The 16,676-nt window shown below is 40.5% G+C and overlaps 1 protein-coding gene and 1 long non-coding RNA gene across 2 annotated transcripts; both read right to left on the minus strand.

Moving 5' to 3' along the window:
- Positions 1 to 1,407: 1,407 nt before the first annotated feature.
- Positions 1,408 to 2,880, minus strand: LOC117638656 (1-aminocyclopropane-1-carboxylate oxidase homolog 11-like). Its single transcript, XM_034373752.1, has 3 exons — positions 2,342 to 2,880; positions 1,882 to 2,203; positions 1,408 to 1,795 (listed from the first exon to the last, which is right to left on the minus strand). Exons 1-3 carry the CDS (start codon positions 2,878 to 2,880, stop codon positions 1,541 to 1,543), a joined length of 1,116 nt encoding a protein of 371 aa, XP_034229643.1. The 3' UTR covers positions 1,408 to 1,540.
- Positions 2,881 to 6,182: 3,302 nt separating this feature from the next.
- LOC117612276 lies at positions 6,183 to 6,596 on the minus strand. Its single transcript, XR_004583335.1, has 3 exons — positions 6,548 to 6,596; positions 6,323 to 6,421; positions 6,183 to 6,229 (listed from the first exon to the last, which is right to left on the minus strand). It is a non-coding gene; the product is annotated as an uncharacterized LOC117612276 (long non-coding RNA).
- Between the last annotated feature and the right edge of the window lie 10,080 nt (positions 6,597 to 16,676).

A 16,676-nucleotide genomic window follows, 5' to 3' on the forward strand; every position in this document is an offset into this window, starting at 1 on the left:
AAGATACAACTGATATTCTTGGCTTGCCAAGTGGGGTAGCTAGTACTCTGTGCTCCGCACTCTTGAACTTGTCATTACTAAGCAACTGCAAATACGTGTAATTCAGACTCGCAGAAATACCCTTGAACTTGTCATTACTAAGAATCTCTTTGAGGCATTTCATCAAACACCTTCACGAGAGGCCTATATACCCAATACTCAGAGTCTCTCATATGCCAATATTTTTCTTTAGCTACTTTTTGAATACCATGCGAATGCGATCTAATGACGATCGCTGCTCGGGGAGATGTCAACTGCGTTGATATATATTTAAATTGTTTTACTGCAAAGACCCACTAATGTAGTGGTTTGGAGTAATTACTCCCCCAAGTAAGGTTTTGAATTTAAGTCCTAGCATTCGTATAATGTGTGTGAATTTATGTGAAACTCTGTATTTTTAATATATATATTATATTTCCGGGAAATTAAATATTTTGTTACATCTTTAGTTTATAACTTATATATATATATATAATTATCTTGGTACTTGTTATATTTTCAGAAATTTTCCTTATTAGTTATTAAAAATAGTAATATTTATATGTTTTGCCTTAGACAGCTTTATTTATTTGTTACTTTCTGACCAAGTTCAATAGCCTAGTTGTTATCTAAAACAAACTTTAGACTCCAAGTGTCATTATACCTAGATGACTAAGCTCTATTTGAGCATGAGGTGTTGGCATTCCAGTAACACAGCTATCTAAACTTGGAGCCAAACCTTATCAACTGCCATACATTGGACCAATTGAAGGAAAGTAGTTGCCGCCTATGTAGTACTATACATAGGAACCATTTCCTTGATTTCATGGCATGCGTGGTAGTAGATGGAGATAGGTAGATGGGTTGTCTTGTCAATTTATTTTAAGGGTTCTCATTATCGGTTATGTAATATGTTTTAAAAGTTCATATTTTGTGATAAAATATGATATTTTAAAAAGTGTGTAAAACGGCATTGCTTGACTGATATATTACATAATCTACTCACTGAACGGTGGTTGCTCATCCCTCACCCTGTTTAATTTTTCAGATGAATTAGTGGGTAAGACAATGACTAAACCTGTTGAGGCTGAATTAGAGAATATCAGAGCTCTATTTATTAATTGTAAATTTATAAGATTTTGGAGTTATTTTTATAAGAGAAATTTATTTTAAACCCTGTTTTGACTTTTTTTATATTCAAGGCGCTACAGTTTAGTATACTATATATGGCCCCTTTACTCCAAATCATCCTCAACATACATAAACACAAGTATTAATTTTTTATTATTGAATCATAAAACGATACAAGCAGTGCAGTCATATGCGAACTGCAAAAAACTTGTGTACACTACACAATTCAAATATATTTAATACAGAGATGCCCTGCATTATTATTATTACAATTACAAAAAGAGTACTTTTGAACATAAACTTGAAGAGCTATGATTATTTTAGGGTACATTCCCATTCATGTACTGAGCACAAACACATGAAAATACCATCTTCATTGAGTCATCACTAGCTACAGTTTAAAGTGAGGCAGGGCACGGCCGCCAATTTGCCCAACAACTCTGTAATGCCTCATAAACTCTTCATAAGATGTAATCCTGTATATGGGGGGACTGTTATCAGAGAGAAGCTCCTTGATTGGTCCACATGGCTTAATTCTATCCTTAGCACAAGGAAGGAAAAAAGATACAGCTGATATTCTTGGCCTGCCAAGCGGGGTAGCCAGTACTCTGTGCTCCACACTCATGAACTTGTCATTGCTAAGCAACTGCAAATAAATGCCTAGTTTAGACTTGCATAAATATTACTGGACTAATGGCTAGTTGATTAAAATATTAATTAGATCGAGCCTACCTGCATAAAGTCACCGATGTTCGCCACAAAAGCTCCGTCCACCTTGGGCACATCAACCCATTGATCATTATGGAGAACTTGGAGGCCATTGCTCTTGTCTTGTAGGACCAAGGTGAGAAGGGAGGGGTCCGAGTGTTTGATTGTGCCTAGAGTCAAATCGGGCTCAGGGCAAGCTGGGTAATAGTGACCCGATAACTTGATAGACTTCAAGTACCCCGTGCTCGATAGGTGATCTTTACTGAGCCCCAACGCTTCTGACATTAATTCAGATAGCTTTTCCTGCAGATCGATCACGTTTTTCATATACTCCTTCATTTCGTGCCTGAAAAAACACACGTAAAGTGAACAATCTAGTTAGAGAACATTTTCCGTATACTATATATAGTAATAATAAAATTAGATCAAATTAATATGGTTGGTTAGATGATCTACTAGCCGATCTAGAAATTATTAAGCACACCTGCACAATTCAGGAAGTGCATCAAAATTCCACTGATCATCTGCAGCTCTGCAGGACAAAGTGTCCTTCCATTCAGCTGGTACTGGTTGTGCACGCCCTTTGATATCTCCACTGCTATAATAATTCACCGTGCGACTAAAGTCACGTGAGTACCACTCCATCTTGGCCTCCTGGGGCTGCTCATGGAACCTTCTTATACTTTCCACCATCTCCTCCATTACAGCAACTGGAACTCCATGGTTAACTATCTGAAAGAAACCCCACGTAGCGCATGCATATCTCATGGCATTGACCATCTTTACTCGCCGCTCATCGTTCTCGTTAAACCCTTCGAGATCGATGACGGGGATTTCAACTCCATCAGGGCCGTTTTTCTGCGGAGTTGATGAGTTGTTTGCACGACACTCAGGTGGGTGGATGAAGAACCTGGGAATGTGGGTCACCCCAGCATCCACGAGGCCTTTGACACCGATTTTGAGGTCATCAAACTCGTACAATTCTTTTTCAGCGGCGGCGTAATCGACGAGTGCTGGTGCCATCTTCACTTGAATTGTTGGTATGCAATCAGTTAAGGGCCGTGTCCTATTTATATACACTGCCTCGCCTCGTACTAGATATGCTGCTTGTATTAAACAAATAATAATTTTATATAGCTTGCTTTCCACCTGAAATTTGTTATAATTTTATACAGCTAAGGCAAGAATCTGGAATGTTGACCCAAAAAAGTGAAAAAAATGCAAGAATCTAGAACCTACATACACTAATGCCTAAATTTTAGCCAATGAGGATGTTCTAAGAAGGGAAAATGAAACACAAGGTGGATGGAGTGTTTCGTTTTCCCTCCTATTTTCTCATAAACAGGACATTTTTTTCTTGATTCAGTGTAGACTTTCGAACGTGAAAATGTAAACAGTTTTGTCCCTTTTCTATCAACCAAAATGCAACCATTGGTGCACAAAAGCCATCTTCTGACTAGGTGTAGAAAAGTCTTCTTTCTCTATAATACAGGTGACATTGTTGAATTATTTAGAGGCTTCTCAACTGAATCAATCACAACGAGGCCATACATTTTTCTTATTGAAAGCGAGAGGCCCCATAGTGTTCAATATAAGTTTTTAGAGAAGGAAGCTTCCCTTTCCATGCATTCAATTTCCATTGAGTGATGAAGGCAGTAGAAATGAACATTGCAACAAGCCCCCTTATGTGGAAAATAGCGCAAAATCCACCTAACAAGAATTAATGCATGACGCAGCCATCACTGAGTCATTTCCACAAACGCTTTCCCCACCAACCGCCTCCTTAAAATGAATTACTGGGCACAGCTCAGCAACAGAAAAAATGTCATCTTTTTTTTTTTTTGGGTCAAGTGATTCTATTCATTTTGGTCCAGGAAAGCTCAATTCAAATGCAGCTCTCAACACCAACAAATAAAGCAGGTCCAAATATACAACAAAAACCCATAAAATATTAAACAAAAAAATCCTAGATCTAGAACACAGGAGCAGCCGCACCACATAGCAAGCCAACAACACCATCAGAGCAGATCCACCACCAAGGGGCAGAAAAAAATAAATATAGAGATTGATGAGTGGGGGCATTTACCCCTTTAACCCCTTCTTCTTTTCCTAATTTAATTTCATGAATCGCATTTGAGTTGTATTTGTGTTAATTAAATACTTCTGCCATTTCATTTGATATCTGTAAGATTAGGAAAAGAAAAAAAAACAACCAACTAAAACAATGGTTATGTCCATGAACAAATATTAACTATATATGGTTATTGTCACATTCCGATATTAGTTCCGCTGTAACACGATATTGTCCGTTTTGGGCTCCCCTCTCTGTCCTCACGGTTTTGTTTCTAGGAACTCACGAGCAACTTCCCAGTGGGTCACCTATCTTGGGATTGCTTTAGCCCCAACTCGCTTAACTTCGGAGTTCTCATGACTCCGAAGCCAGTGAACTCCCAAAAGGTCTCGTGCTAGATGGAGGTGGACATGTACATATAAGGCACATCACCCCCTCTCTGTTGGTCGATGTTAGATGTTATAGTTATATCCATGAACATATATTAATTATAGTTATGTTCATGAACACATATTAACTATTGAGAAAAATAATAATGACACACATTAAGTTAAAGTGATGAGTAAAAATCTACAATTCGTCCTTTTGAAAAATCGCCGTCCCCTTAGAAAAGTCCAGTTGCATGTGCCATTTTGATTTTAGGACTAACCAGAGAGACAAAACTCAAGTGGCATGCTTGATGCATGCATGGTGGTGTGCAATTTACTTTAAAATAAGCAAAAGCTATTGACATAATTTGTGAGTTTGGTGTAACTTTTGAGAATTAAACTGCCCTTTGCCATGAAATAAAATCACAACAAACCACGACAAACATGCGTAATTTAAATAACCCCAAAGAAAAAAAAAAGAAAAAAAAAGAAAAAAGAAAGGCCACGAACTACATGCATGTTTATATTTAATTTGTAAAACAAGTATCACTACTACATTTTAACCTTTGCGCGACGAATAAAAAAACGTCGCGCAAAGTCTCATTTAGTCGCACCAACTTCACCGCGACAAAAAATTCGTCGCGCATAATCCGTCGCGCAAAGATCGTGAAGAAAGCCTTTGCGCGACCAAGAAAACAACTTCGTCGCGCAACAATGTGCGACGTGTAAACCTTCGTTGCACCAAAGATATGGAGACGAAACAACTGTTCGTCGCATAAAATTTGCGCGACGAATACTTATTCGGCGCACTTATATTTGCGCGACAAAAAAAAATTCGTCCCGCAAAACTTGTTGCGGAGACGTCTGTTCGCCGCAGAAAAATTAGCGCGATGAGAAAGGTTTCGTCGCTCATTTGTTTGCGCGACGAAAACTTTCTCATCGCGCAAAACCTATTTGCGCGACGAATGGCCTTCGTCGCGCAAAACGTTTGTACGTTTCGCGAGACGCATGTATTCGTCGCGGAAGAATTAAAAGTAAAAAAAGTTGAATTTTTAATTTTTATTTTTGTTACTTTTGGGTTTGCGCGACGAAAAATTTGCCGTCGCGCAAAAATAATTTGACATTTTTTTTTTTTGTAATTTTTTTTTTTATTTTAAATAAAATTGGTTATTTTTTTATTGATTAAACAATGAAATTGCAATAAAAATAAATTAGAATAAAATTTTGTTATAAAATAAGATAAATGTATTACAAATAAAATAAATGTTTATGATGAAAATAAATACACTAATCAAATAATGAATCAAAATCAACCGTGTCGTCGCCAGGATGCGGCTCGGAGGTCTGGGCATTCATCGGGGCAGTGGTCTGATGGGGCTGCGCGGGATGGACGGGCGCGGAAGTCGGCGCATCAAAACGCGGGACTGGAATGCCGGACTGTACGAGGGACTGCATAATGACCGACATCTGGCTCCGAAGAGTGGCCATCTCTGACATCTGGCTCCGAAGAGTGGCCACCTCTGCTGTCAAAGCAGTGACCTGACTGCTTGACCGCGCCGATGAACGAGGTCTAGGTTCCCTCCGCCGGGCATTCCCCATCCCTCGACAATATGTCCCCCGCCTCCTCCCGAGAGTCTGATCCAACGTCTCCGTCAAGATCTGAAATCCAGCATCCTGTGGAGGAGCCACAGACTCGATCGGAGTCTCGGGAGGAAGCTGGGAGGCGGACTCCTGAAGAACCAACTGGCTCCTCTCCACCATCGTCGTCTGTTGAACATAACATAAAATATAAATTAAAACATGCATATAAATTGAATGCGTAACATAAGAATTAAAATTAAATAATACTTACATGAAGGGACTCGGCCAACTCATTCCCGGGTCGAACATAAACGCCACCAAAGACGTCGATCTCTGGGAACTTGGACCCCTCCTAAATTGAACAAAAGAAAAAAAATATTAGTATGAAAAAAATAAATTCATAAAAATGATATTAAAAATGAAATAAAAATTTTGTGATTATTACCCGACGACGTGCATCCATCCTGTACGAAAAGGGCCTGGAGCCGGAATGGTGGAGAAGGGTCTTCTTCTTCCTATTACCCTTATTCACTTGGGCTTTATTCTGTTATACAAAAAATGAAACGAATTAGTTAAAATATAAAAAAATTAAATAATAATGAAATACAAAAATAAAATAAACATTAATAAGTAATAAGTAATAATTACACAAATATAGTTGAAAAAATACCGCAAATTCGGGCGCTTGAAAATGAGCGCAGAGCCACTCCCAACTATCCTCCCGCCCCTCAAGCTCCTTCGGGCAACCCTCCTGAAGAGCGACTTGCGGATCATCATATGCCTGAAAATGGTGGTGCAAGTCGCTTTTCCACTGCTTGTACCTCTCAGCGAAGAGTCTGTTGACGTACGTCAACGACTCTTCGTCGAGATCCTCCAAGTTATAGTTCGTCTGCAATCAATTAATTAGATACGCTAAGTAATAGAAATATACAAAATTTTAAAGACAAATAATGAAAACGTAAGGTACATACCGACAACTGGCCGCGAACCTCCGCCTTGATCTCGTCAGGCATGACCCTCCAAGACTTCCATTGCATCGGGCAATGGGTCCGCACGACGTGGCCAATGTCGGGGGCCAAGGAGCTATGCAACTCCGCCGTCGGTGCAGCCCGATGGCGCTCGTCGTATCCGATGCTGATACGACTGTTTGTCACCCGAGTGACCTTCGCCGTCTTCAGCTGACGACACGGTCCTCGAGTGTTCTTCTTCGCTGCAAAGAAAAAAGGTATTAATGTTAAATAATATTTATTGTCAAATTTCAAAATAAAATTAACAATACAAAAGTGTAGTTATACCTGGCTGTGATCCCGAGGCACCAGTACCGTCGGTCGATGTCGTCGTGTCCATGGTGTCGGTGGGCCGGTGCCGCCGCCTAGCACTTGGTGGCTGCGCCACGGATGACGCAGATGACGCAGGCGCCTGGGACGCCTCGTGACCAACCACCACGTGGTCCAGCAAAGCTGGAGCAGTGGCAGAAGATGCCGCCTGAGCAGGGGGATCCGAACTCGGTGCAGTCGTCATCGACCTACCACGCCTAATCAAATCTAACATCTGCACATATAATTTCGTTCCGAATTTAAACTAATTAATTAAAAGCATAGCATGACCTAGGGTTTGGAATTTCGGAGTATCCGGGGCTCCGATCAACGATCGGTCGAATCCTAAACGATCCTAGAAACACAAAAGTACAACTACGTAAGTTTCAGTTCGATCCAACGGTCCGAACATATCAAACCTGGAAATCGCACAATAGGCGAAATCCGATCAAGACTCAAACGGCAACCAAATTTAAACCGGCCAAAACCTAGGGTTTTAATTCGGCCAAAACCTAGGGTTTTAATTCCTATTTCCTATAGCGAAAATTCACAAAATCCTAACCAACCATCAGCTAACCAGTAACATATCCATCCAGCCAATCAATCATAACAAACATACAGAAATCATAACACAAATACAAAATCAAAATCAAAATCAAAACTGACAGAAATCATCATAACACAAATACAAAAATAAAAACTGAATTAACACATACTTAAATGGACAGAGTCGATAGAGGCTTACAGTGGCTGAGGTGGCAGCGGAGGTGGCTGAGGTGGCAAGGTGGCAGCGGCGGTGGCTGAGGTGGCAAGGTGGCTGAGGTGGCAAGGTGGCAAGGTGGCTACGGTGGCAGCGGCGGTGGCTGAGGTGGCAGCGGCGGTGGCAAGGTGGCAGCGGCAGGGGCAAGGTGGCAAGGAGGCTACGGTGGCAAGGTGGCAAGGTGGCAAGGAGGCTACGGTGGCAAGGTGGCAAGGTGGCAAGGTGGCAAGGAGGCTACGGTGGCACCGGAGGTGGCTGAGGTGACGGCGGAGAGAGAGGGCTGAGGGAAGGAGGAAAAACCAGAGAAATGGGGAAGAAGGAGGGCTCGGGTCGTTTCTGCAGATTTAATCGAGTTTGCGCGACGTACGACACTATTCGTCGCGCAAGATTCATTAATGAATCTTGCGCGACGAATATTCCGTCGCGCAAAACGACTATTCGTCGCGCAAAGGTTTTGATCGCCGCCAAAATTTTGGGATTTAGGGTTTACAGCGAGGCGGAAACTGAAGGGTCAGCGAATTTTGCGCGACGAATAACTAAAGCGTCGCGCACGGTCAACCCTGCGCGACAGACAGAGGCTTATTCGTCGCGCAAAACACATTTTGGCCGCCAAAATTTTGGGATTTAGGGTTTACAGCGAGGCGGAAACTGAAGGGTCAGCGAATTTTGCGCGACGAATAATTAAAGCGTCGCGCACGGTCAACCCTGCGCGACAGACACAGGCTTATTCGTCGCGCAAAACACATTTTGGCCGCCAAAATTTTGGGATTTAGGGTTTAGCGGGGGACAGGAACTGAAGCGTCTCAGACTTTTGCGCGACGAAGACTCTAAGCGTCGCGCATTGTTCGTCGCGCAAGGTTAGAATTTCATTCGGTTGAAATTTTCACTAAGTGTTGAAAGGGGATGGAGGGGTGGACTTTGTGTCCCACATTGCGCGACGAAAGGAAACAAGTCCGTCGCGCATTTATCTAATTCGTACTTGGCGCGACGAAACAAAAAAATCCGTCGCGCATGTTAACCCTAAACCCTAAACCCTAACCCTAAAATGTAAACCCTAAGCCCTTAGCCCTAAACCCTAAACCCTAAAATAGTTTCAATGATCCAACCGGCAAACTTTTTTTTTTCTACTTGGAGATCGTATACGCAAAAAATCAAAACAATCAAACATTCAGATATCAGAAAACAGGACAAAATATTTCGACGGTTATAAATGAAAAGTCATGATTTAACGGTCATTTTAATTCCGATTTTGATCATTTTTTGCAGCAACATTTGTTGACCCTATATGAATTCAATGACTGAATTTGATCTTCAATTTAAGATTTTTACACTAGGGGATACCACATAAACGTTAAGTTATATTTTGACAAATGTATGAACAAAATTTTGAGTTTTTGGTGAATATATGATTTTGATAGCACGCGCAGTCTACAAAACTAGTTTCAGTCATCCAGCCATCAAAATTGTTTTTTTACATTTCGAGATCTTGGACAGGAAAAATCGGCCAAAAAAAACATTCAGAGATTAAGGAACGGGGTAAAACTTTTCGACGGTTCGAAATAAAAAGTGATGATTGAACGGTTAGTTGAACTCCGATGTTGATGATTTTTTGCACCAACAGTCCTACACTCCATATGAATACAATGAACTACTTCGATCGCCAATTTGAAATATATATGTGTGTATATATTATACTATAACGTGACCTAATATATATTTGCGCGACGAAGTAATTTTTATCGTCGCGCAAAATCGAATGCGCGACGCACATATATTCGTGGCAAAACTATTGCGACGAGGTTTATTCGTCGCGCAAAATTTAAGCGCAAAATTTATGCGACGAATTTTGATGCGTCGCGTTTGTTATTTTTGCGCGACGATAAAGTTTCTCTGTCGCGCAAGGTTTGGCGCCATAACTCCACCTTTAATTCAAATTGTGTATGCTTTGTATTTTTTGGAAAGGTTTTGTATTCATCATTGTTTATGCTTTGTATTTTTTGGACAGGCTTTTTATTTCTTCATAACTCAACCTTTAATTCAATTTTGTTTTTGCTTTGTATTTTTTGGAAAATTTTGTATTCATCATTGTTTATGCTTTGTATTTTTTTTAAACATGAAGAAATAACTTTGTATTTCTTCATCAAAACCAAGGCATGAATAAATAAATAAATAAATAAAAACCAATCAACAAGCATGGGGTCGTAATAAGTACTGACTAAAGTATTGAATAAAGTATTGACATTCCAATGAAGTTTGTGATGAAATATGGAGAATGAATACACAACTACATATGGACAACTGCATATATTCAAAGATTTGTATTACACAAAATTAATACACTAACATAATAAATTTACAAATAAATTCATTATTCATCATCTGAACTATAATAACTTTCGTTATAGTCGCTATCATCACTCTCGGTCTCCCAATCTTCTTCCTCCTCCTCCTCTATAACTGCATCATCGGCGTTGCTAGGGCCCACTGCAACATCGTATCGGGGAAGATCACCGAGGTCAATTGTAATTGACTGAATCGGTATTTCGATTGAAGACACTCCTTCTATTTGAAACGGTTCTTGTATAACATTTGTATCTCGAAGTGTTTCCGCATCATTTTCCATTGAAGATTCTAAACGTTGGTCAGCCACATTGTCGGCGTCGTTGTCACTTGGGTCTAGTTCTGGTATATCATACACGTTCCTATGATCCATCTTCTGCACAACTTTCCACCCGTTCCCGGCTTTAGGGTCATCTAGATACACAATTTGGGGCGCCATGTTTGCCAAAATGTACGGGTCGTCATCATACCAAGTTCTGTTAATGTTCACAGACAGTACTCCATGGTCGATTTTAACACTTGCCGCCCTATTTGGGTTGGTATCGAACCATCGACACTTAAACATGATGACTTGGTATCGATCTTTGTAAAGCAATTGCACGACAGTTGTCAGTTTGCCATAAAAATCAATGTCCGTACTTTCGCCTCCCCCTGGGACATGGACACCGCTGTTTTGCGTACACAACTTGTCATCTCGTGCGGCCCCCAAAAATTTGGCGCCGTTAACATTACAACCCGAGAACAATTCAGCGCGAATTGGGCCGAACGCCAAGTTATATAACTCATCACTGTAAGTTGGGGAATTCGATGATTTCAATTTATTCACCTAATAGTATACAAAACCATTGACGTGTTAGTATGACAAAATGAAATACTACAATTTATATCTGTCAATTGCAAAACACTTATAACTTACAGAATCCAAAAACCATTGTGGAAATAAGTCACGGTGTTTCCGGGCAACCAAATGTGATGGATGTTCTCGCTTCATCATCTTTTCATGCTCATCTAAGTAGGCCATTATCTCATCACAATTGTTCAGTACGAACCAATGCGCTACCTCCATGTCATTTCTAGAAAACGACTCTCCTCGTCCAGGATCTCCAAATGGTCGGGCGCTTTGGGCAAAAACAGAAAGTTTTTCATTTCTCATACCTCCGTCATTATTGCGTTGAGGACGATTGAAAACCGTCTCCACATCTTTTAAATACATTCCACAGAAAGTACGCGACTCATATTGAACCCAAGCCTCTATAATTGATCCTTCGGGCTTTGCCCTGTTGCGTACACTTTTTTTTCAGCTCTCCGAGAAGCCTGCCAAAATAAAACGATATGATACAAATTAGCAAAGTGTCGATAATGATGCATACACAAATGATAAAGATTATATACCTTTCTATTGGATACATCCAACGATAGTTGACAGGACCAGCAAGCAATGCCTCTTCTGGCAAGTGAACCATCACGTGCATCATACTTGTAAAGAAAGTTGGCGGAAATATCATCTCAAACTTGCATAGGACTTGGACAATGTCATGGCGCAACTGAAACATGTCTGTCCTTCGCAATGTTTTTGCCGCCAGTTGGGAAAAAAATCTGGATAACAACATGATTGGCTTCACCACATCTTCCGGCAGTAGGTGTCGAATACCCACAGGAAGTAGGCGCTGCATAAACACATGGCAGTCATGGCTCTTAAGTCCAGTAAATTTACCCCCATCGACATTCACGCAACGTGCGATATTAGAAGCATACCCATCGGGAAATTTGACAGACGATACAAACTTTAGAAACTTTTTTTTGTCATTCGGTTTCATAGAAAAGAATGCAAGATCCCTTCTAGCTTTATCACTGTCCCTATTCATCCATAAACCCCTTCGTATGCCCATTTTTTCCAAATCAAGACGAGCTTTGATCGTGTCCTTCGTCTTCCCCTCGATATCTAGAATCGTGCCCACCAATGTGTCGAATACATTTTTCTCAACATGCATCACATCTAGATTGTGCCTCACTTTCAGTTTCGACCAATATGGGAGCTCAAAAAACATAGGCTTGTGCGTCCAGTTCAAATGTGTAGAAGGTCTGGTCCGACTAACTGTTTTTCCAAACGGAGCAAAATCCAAACGGTTCAGCTGTTCCAAGATCTCATCACCGGACCATTCTCTAGGTCTGAGGCGACGCTCTGTGTTCCCGTCGAACTTTTTATCTTTTTCCCGCCATTCGTGGTCCCATGGCAACCATCTCCGATGACCAAGGTAACAAACTTTTCCTGCGTGCCAACCAGAAGTTACATCTTCCTTGCATACAGGACATGCCATATAACCCTTTGTGCTCCACCCAAAAACCATTGCATATGCTGGGAAATCATTCACAGTCCACATAACTGCTGCCCGCAAAGTGAACATCCTCCCAGTTGATTTATCGTACGTGCGAACACCGCTTGTCCATAAATCCTTCAGCTCATCAACCAGAGGCCTTAAGTACACATCAATTGACCTGCCGGGATCCTCAGTTATCAAAACAGTCATCATCATGTATTCTTTTTTCATGCATTTCCAAGGCGGCAAATTATATGGGAATGCGAAAATCGGCCAAGTGTTGTGGTGTTGGTTTAGAACCCCATACGGATTGAATCCGTCAGTGGCAAGTCCCAATCTAACATTTCGGGGATCAGCAGCAAACTCGGGGAACGTTCGATCGAACTCTTTCCATGCCTCCCCATCTGCATGATGCCGCATCACATCATCGTCTACCCGTTTTTCCTTATGCCATCTCATGTCTGTGGCAGTATGCGTCGACATATACAATCTCTGCAACCTAGGTTTAAGGGGTAGATAACGCATCGCTTTTTGTGGTATCTTAGTCGTTCTATTCTGGGATGTCATTTTGAACCTCGACTCATTGCATATAGGGCATGTATCCAACGTTTCATGCTCTTTTGTAGAATAACATGCAATTGTTTTTGCAAGCGTGGATTTTTTCATAACCCAATCCAAGACCATGCAACACCTTCTGTGCATGTTTATGGTCTTTCGGCAAACAATTGTCCGTCGGAAGCATTCTCTTGAAAACCCCAAAAAAGTAATCGAAACACAAGTTCGACATACGATACTTTATTTTTCCGTGCATTAGCTCCACAATGGCAATGAGAACGGAAAAGCTTTTGCACCCCGGGTATAACTCTTGGTTGGCATTTTTTAACAGTTTTTCATACTGTTCAAACTCCGCACTGTCTATTGGTGTAGGCACGTCATCTTCCCCTTCCTGATTGATGTTGGTCGATGCTAATGGAAAAGCATCCTGTATAATACCCATGACTTGATCATTAGGATCCACAATAGGTTCAACATTGTCCACTCTTGGGGCATTTGAAGACGAAGCATGGTCCACTTGTTCGCCGTGAAGGTTCCAAATGCTATATGTTTCAATCATTCCATTTCTTACTAAATGAAATCCAACATTTTCAATTGTCTCAAACAACGTGTTGTTACACCTCCTACAAGGACAACGGATTCTAGTTGCACCCGGTTTGTGTCTACGTGCAAACTCAATAAAATCCTCGATTCCATCCAAGTATTCGTCTGCGCATCTATTCGGGTTCTGTATCCACCTTCTGCCCATAATTCCTGAAACCACAATCACGACACAACAATCACAACAACTTCATACGAAGTTATAATGTCACCTTATGCCTCCGGTAAGGCCCTATCCCATTCGGGAATGCATAGTCCTGTCACGTAACCTACGGCTACATGAGATTAGATTTCGACGCGGATTAATTTCGGCAGCATCTCGACACAGTTCTTGAAGTGGGCATAGGTCTAAATACCTACGTACCACCCGAAGAACGTACCGAGATGACAACGAAATCTCCACAATCGAAACCTAATCCTGTAGCCGAAGATTATGTGACAACACTATGCATTACCAAACTGTCCAAATAATGGGACAATTCAAGAATTAATTGGACCGCAGTCATGCATTACGCATCCATGCACGAAATCCAACTAATCTCGAACGGGAAACTACGTGTTACTAAACATAAAAATAAAAGAACGAAGTTAATTTCAATTAACTTCGTACATCACAACACATTGTGCTACGTCACGCACAATTTCACAACATTATAAACATATAACTTCAAAAAAAAAAATACAAACATAACAAACAAACTTTTACAATAACATACCTTCTCAATCGTTCTCCACCAATCACTAATCACAAATATCCCTAACGAGAACAAAATTAATAGCATTAGTACGAATTTACATTAATACATTTAAACTAACGACACAAAATACATACCTAATACACGAACAGAATTCACAGTAGAGCAGCAGCAGGGAGGGAGAGTGAGAGAGAGGCAGAATGCAATTCTTGCATTCTGCCTCTGCAATGGCAGACACAGATATGGAGAAGAAGGACTTTGCGCGACAAATAACAAAAAACGTCGCGCAAAACGCTGTCGCGAAAACTCACTTTTCCGTCGCACAAAACCAAATTTCCGTCGCGCAATCACGTGTCGACATCTGATTTTTTGCGCGACGAAAGAAATTATTCGTCGCACAAAATTCCGTCGCGCATGTACAATATAGCGTTGCGCAAACTACACATTTGGTCGCGCAAAAGAAACTAATTCGTCGCGCAAGAGTGCACCGCTATTACACTTTACGCGACGACGGAATTTCCGTCGCGCAAAAACCCACCTGTATATTGGCGCCAAAAAATAGTTTCCCTCGTGTTCTTACGCGACGGTTTATGGTTTCGTCGCGCTAAGTTTTCTTTTGAGACGAAAACTATCGTCGCGCAAAATTTTTTTACCGCCATAATAGGCTCCAATTTTCTGTCCATCTTTGCGCGACGAAAATTTGGTATTGTCGCGCAATGTTGTCATTCGCGACGATCTTTGTCGTCGCGCAAGATTTTGGCGCCATAACGTGGACTTTGCCACTTTTGTGCGACGAAATATATTTACGTCGCGCATAGCCTCTTTCCCGCGACGAAATTATTTGTCGCGCTAGTTTTCTGTACTTTGCGCGACGGAGAATTTTTTTCGTCGCAAAAGTGCTCTTTGCGCGACAAAACTCTATTCGTCGCGCAAAATTCCGTCGCGCAAATAGTAAATCATAGTAGTGATATATAGTATAGCGTGCTAGACATTTGCACAAGGGCGTGTCTGGTGGAGTTAGCTTCAGCGTTTCTCCATTTAACATAGCGCCAGAGTTCGATTCTTGTTGAAGTCGGTCTATAAGAAGTATATATATATATATATATATATATATATATATCCCTCAAACACTTTCTACTCCGATCATTCTTTTAAAAAATTTTAAAAAAAAAAATTTATCATCTAAGAAAAGTACTTTTCTCATTCAAAACAAAACAAAAAAAAACTTCATGACTTCTTCTTTTCTTTTTAAACTCTGATTTTCTGGTAAGTAATCATCATCATTCATCAATCTCTCTTTGGTTCTTTTTTCAATCCTTTGACAATTTTAGTTATTCTTTTAATTTCAGGAATTTCAACACCAAAAAGAGAAAACCCTAATTCCTATATTCATAAAGAACACTCAAAATCAAATAGTCAAATTCAAATTTTAGGAATTTGTGTGCAACTACTCTTTAATTTGTGATTGCTAATTTTTTTTCCTATTAAACACAAATTGCTTATTGGAGGCAGCAAATGACCTTGTAGGGGCACAATGAGCTTATTTTTGTACCAAACATTTAATTTTATCAAATAGAAACATTTAAATTTTTATGAATTTGATTTCTGATTGTCATTACATATTTATTCATGACTTTTAGTTATAAAAAAAATTGTTTATGACATTAAGTTATGCCAAATTTTTATTTATAGTATTTCGTATTAGATTACGTGAAGCCCCAATTTAAGTTCGTACAGGACTCTCAAAATCTCAGGGACGGCCCTAGTTTTAGGGTGACAGATTTGGAAAGTTAGATGGAAAGGAATGTGTATATAGGGAGGCTCGTGATGTACGGCGAGGTGACATAATAGGGAAACTTAGTCATATATATGAGTGTGGGATGGATGGCAATCACACACCTTGCACATTATTCCAGATTCTAGGCAGGTAAAGGCAGATGAATTGCAGTCTAGTGTCTGCTACCTGCAGATAACTGCTGTTGATTCAGTCATGGAAGATGAAGATTTGGGAAGCAGAAGGGAGAGAATCTTTTCTCTTTCCACTGGTAGTGTTTGTGCACGAGTCTTTGAGCGTTTCTTTTTTGATACCCCATTTACGAAAAATGGAAAGACTCAAGGTGGATTGGAAGACTAGTGGAATCTTCAGGTTCATTCCTAGGTCTTGTGAACAGGCTTTTGGTTACCAAATTGGAATTGCTTGAGTTCCCTCAGTAGA

Source organism: Prunus dulcis, chromosome 8 (genome assembly GCF_902201215.1).
Source record: "Prunus dulcis chromosome 8, ALMONDv2, whole genome shotgun sequence".
Taxonomy (NCBI): domain Eukaryota; kingdom Viridiplantae; phylum Streptophyta; class Magnoliopsida; order Rosales; family Rosaceae; genus Prunus; species Prunus dulcis.